The sequence below is a fragment of the Trichinella spiralis genome, assembly GCF_000181795.1.
Source record: "Trichinella spiralis strain ISS 195 chromosome Unknown Scfld1557, whole genome shotgun sequence".
NCBI classification, from domain to species: domain Eukaryota; kingdom Metazoa; phylum Nematoda; class Enoplea; order Trichinellida; family Trichinellidae; genus Trichinella; species Trichinella spiralis.
In genome coordinates, this window is record NW_003528496.1 from 747,980 (window position 1) to 750,616 (window position 2,637).

General features: G+C 43.3%; 2 protein-coding genes across 2 annotated transcripts; both read right to left on the reverse strand.

Moving 5' to 3' along the window:
• Window positions 1-185: 185 nt before the first annotated feature.
• Tsp_04702 (hypothetical protein) lies at window positions 186-1,783 on the reverse strand. Its single transcript, XM_003369233.1, has 3 exons — window positions 1,715-1,783; window positions 1,008-1,350; window positions 186-685 (listed from the first exon to the last, which is right to left on the reverse strand). The coding sequence occupies exons 1-3, from the start codon at window positions 1,781-1,783 to the stop codon at window positions 186-188; spliced, it is 912 nt and encodes a 303-aa protein (XP_003369281.1).
• Window positions 1,784-1,973: 190 nt separating this feature from the next.
• On the reverse strand, window positions 1,974-2,503 carry Tsp_04703 (hypothetical protein). The gene is made up of 3 exons (XM_003369234.1): window positions 2,400-2,503; window positions 2,184-2,234; window positions 1,974-2,145 (listed from the first exon to the last, which is right to left on the reverse strand). The coding sequence occupies exons 1-3, from the start codon at window positions 2,501-2,503 to the stop codon at window positions 1,974-1,976; spliced, it is 327 nt and encodes a 108-aa protein (XP_003369282.1).
• Window positions 2,504-2,637: the final 134 nt, after the last annotated feature.

Here is a 2,637-nt window from a genome sequence, read left to right on the forward strand (position 1 = left end):
TCATAAAGAATAACATATACCAAGAATAATGAATAAAATACATACAACAATAATAAATAGTGCAAAAGTGCTATAATCGTAGTGGTTCAAAAGTATGATATGATATGATATGATATGGCACTTAAAAATTGTTCTACACTAATTTCATTACGAAGCAATTTACCCGTAATCGCAGCTACCCGTCGCTACAGGAATCCGTAAGCTGCGTTACGTCTTACGGAGACCCTTCCATGTGTATAACCATCATCTATTTGCTGCACCACCGTCAGGGTCTTACCCTGTTCATCAAAGTTCAGTTGTAAAAACTGATAAAACCCCAGGTGGTGCTTTCGTGCGCTTTTGTTCATGCCGCTGCCATGTTCATGCCAACCTTCCAGATGGTTGTTGGTCCGCACAGACACACCATGAATGTTCCAAAGCGGAATTTTAGTGGCCGGAAGCCACTCTTGCTGGAAATACTGGAACAAGGCTTCCACTTGACCCGACGTCCCAACATTTATGATTTCGAAACCCGTGGGTACAAGGTGCACCGGCAAAAATGCTAATGCCATCAGCACTTTTACCTTTTTTCTTACCGCCTGATTATTCATATAATCAGTTCTTAAACCAAGCCTGCCGACCTGCCGAAGCACAGCTTGGCAAAAGTGGAAGAACCAACCTTGTGCTCGGGTGTTGGGAAAGTTGCCTTGAATTGCCGGGATCAAGGCTGTTTCGAAATCGCAAACAAATTACGCCAGATCAACTTCGACGCCAAGTTCTTCCGCTTTGGAATGTAGTACTTAAATATTCGCCTATCCGTGGGCAGATCTTTCCTAACAGTCAAGCAATATACGACGGGTAGCAGTTTACGCCTCAGGAAAGGTAAACAACTCGTCGTACCAGCAGCGGACAATCTAATGCGTCCCATCCCGGCACCAGCAGTTACTCTGAGCCAGCAGCCACACACCAGCCTCGTTGGCAAAAATTTATATCATTGGTCGGCGAATGAAACATTAAAAATTGCGCACCGGATTTCGTTGTCGTCTGCTGGGCAGTAAGCCGCAGATTCTGCCGCCTGGTCAGAAGTCGTGGGTATCTCTTCGAACGGCTGTAATACACTGTGTTCCGGGCCTGCTCCCACGAGAAAAAATAAAAAGTACCTAAGCTGGTGGATGCATCGCTTGCCAGCTCATCATAAATTTCCAATATCGGCCTCGGAATACCTGTAGCAAGCCTTTTCAATTCATTCAGCTGCAGCTGATGGTAGAATGCATGGGCATCTTCTCGGCAGCCCTCTGCATGCTCATCGGTTCGTATTATTTGGGGAGCATCCAGATTAGTGTACAGTTTTCCAGGGCAACCTCTCATTCCCTAAATTTGAAACGAAATTGCAAGCTCATAATATTACACAATAATAACAACGTGCTATAATAAAACAATTCTATTTACTGATGCGCATATCCAATATTTGTCATTGCGATTCTTCCTATGTACACCAATTTTTGTTGGTTCCTTTGGATCGATACGAACTGAATTAAATCATTATTTGGCTCCATCATTAAAAGATATCAAAGCAACGATAAGCTAAAGAGCACAAGGAAGTTCACACTATACACAGCAGCAAGGCAGTAGCATTTGCAGTCTTGAATTTTCTATTAAATAGCTTACGCACCGTTCCGGTTGATTTGTCCAGCTCAGTTAGCTGCGTCAAGCTTTATGCCCAGCAGCATTTTACTTCCTGCTTCATAGTGTACTTCTCGCTTACTCCAGTATTAGTAATAACGGAATCCATTTCCGCGTTCATTTTCTGTTCATTGCCGTCCAGTCCAAATTTCGGATGATGACGTGTGATCTTGGTTCTCTCATCAGCTAATAACCCTCTGCAACGGATTCTCCGTCACATTAGGCGGCTCAGCCTCCGCCTTATTCTTCTCTTCCGGGACGTCACCGTCAGCGTTGACCTTACGGCCGCCTATTTTCCTTGCAGAAGGCATCTAGTTTGATTGAGTCACAAAACAAACACCAGACAATCGTTTCGAACGTTTATTACACCGAGGAATTAGCAACCGTCGCAACAAATCACAACTAGACCGATCTGGAACAACAATCACCCACGAACACACAAACTCGCTACACGTCACATAGTTACCGTACTCCGCCTTGGATCTTCAAGTCTAAAATATATTACTGTAGCCGAGTGTAACAGCGACGTGGTTCGTGTCAGCTCCGCCTTTCCTCCTTTTCTGCCGTTGACTCTGGAATAGAGCAGATGTCATTAGTTGGCCGGGCTGTTACACCAGAATGTTCAGCACTGAACTGAAACGCAAGACCAAAAAGGAAAAGAAATTTGACGGTTTAAATTCCATTGTTAAATAATCATTTTGAAACAACGTTTAGTTTTCATTCCTCGTTTTATCTACAACTGATGATCAACGTTGATTGATATTTCTGTGGCACCAATGCCTTTTGTTGATGTTGACAGAAGATTATTAATCACACACAAATGGTGCACAAGTACTGACATCAAAGTATGCGATGTAACATGAAGAGTGAACTTGAAGCGGCTGTAGCAGCTATTTAGCATGGTCAAATCATCGCTTTTTTTGTCAATCCAAAGTGCATTTCACAGTCCACGCGCATTTATAAATATCATCAAAG

What these genes read in the sequence shown, in the direction of transcription:
- Tsp_04702 (XM_003369233.1), bottom strand. Translation starts at nt 1,783, where the DNA reads ATGAACGCGGAAATGGATTCCGTTATTACTAATACTGGAGTAAGCGAG. An exon ending in AGTACACTATGAAGCAGGAA is followed by an intron (nt 1,351 to 1,714) that starts GTAAAATGCTGC and finishes TTTCAAATTTAG; the next exon opens with GGAATGAGAGGTTGCCCTGG. An exon ending in GCAGACGACAACGAAATCCG is followed by an intron (nt 686 to 1,007) that starts GTGCGCAATTTT and finishes CGGCAATTCAAG; the next exon opens with GCAACTTTCCCAACACCCGA.
- Tsp_04703 (XM_003369234.1), bottom strand. Translation starts at nt 2,503, where the DNA reads ATGTCAGTACTTGTGCACCATTTGTGTGTGATTAATAATCTTCTGTCA. An exon ending in ATCAACGTTGATCATCAGTT is followed by an intron (nt 2,235 to 2,399) that starts GTAGATAAAACG and finishes GCTCTATTCCAG; the next exon opens with AGTCAACGGCAGAAAAGGAG. An exon ending in CTGACACGAACCACGTCGCT is followed by an intron (nt 2,146 to 2,183) that starts GTTACACTCGGC and finishes TTAGACTTGAAG; the next exon opens with ATCCAAGGCGGAGTACGGTA.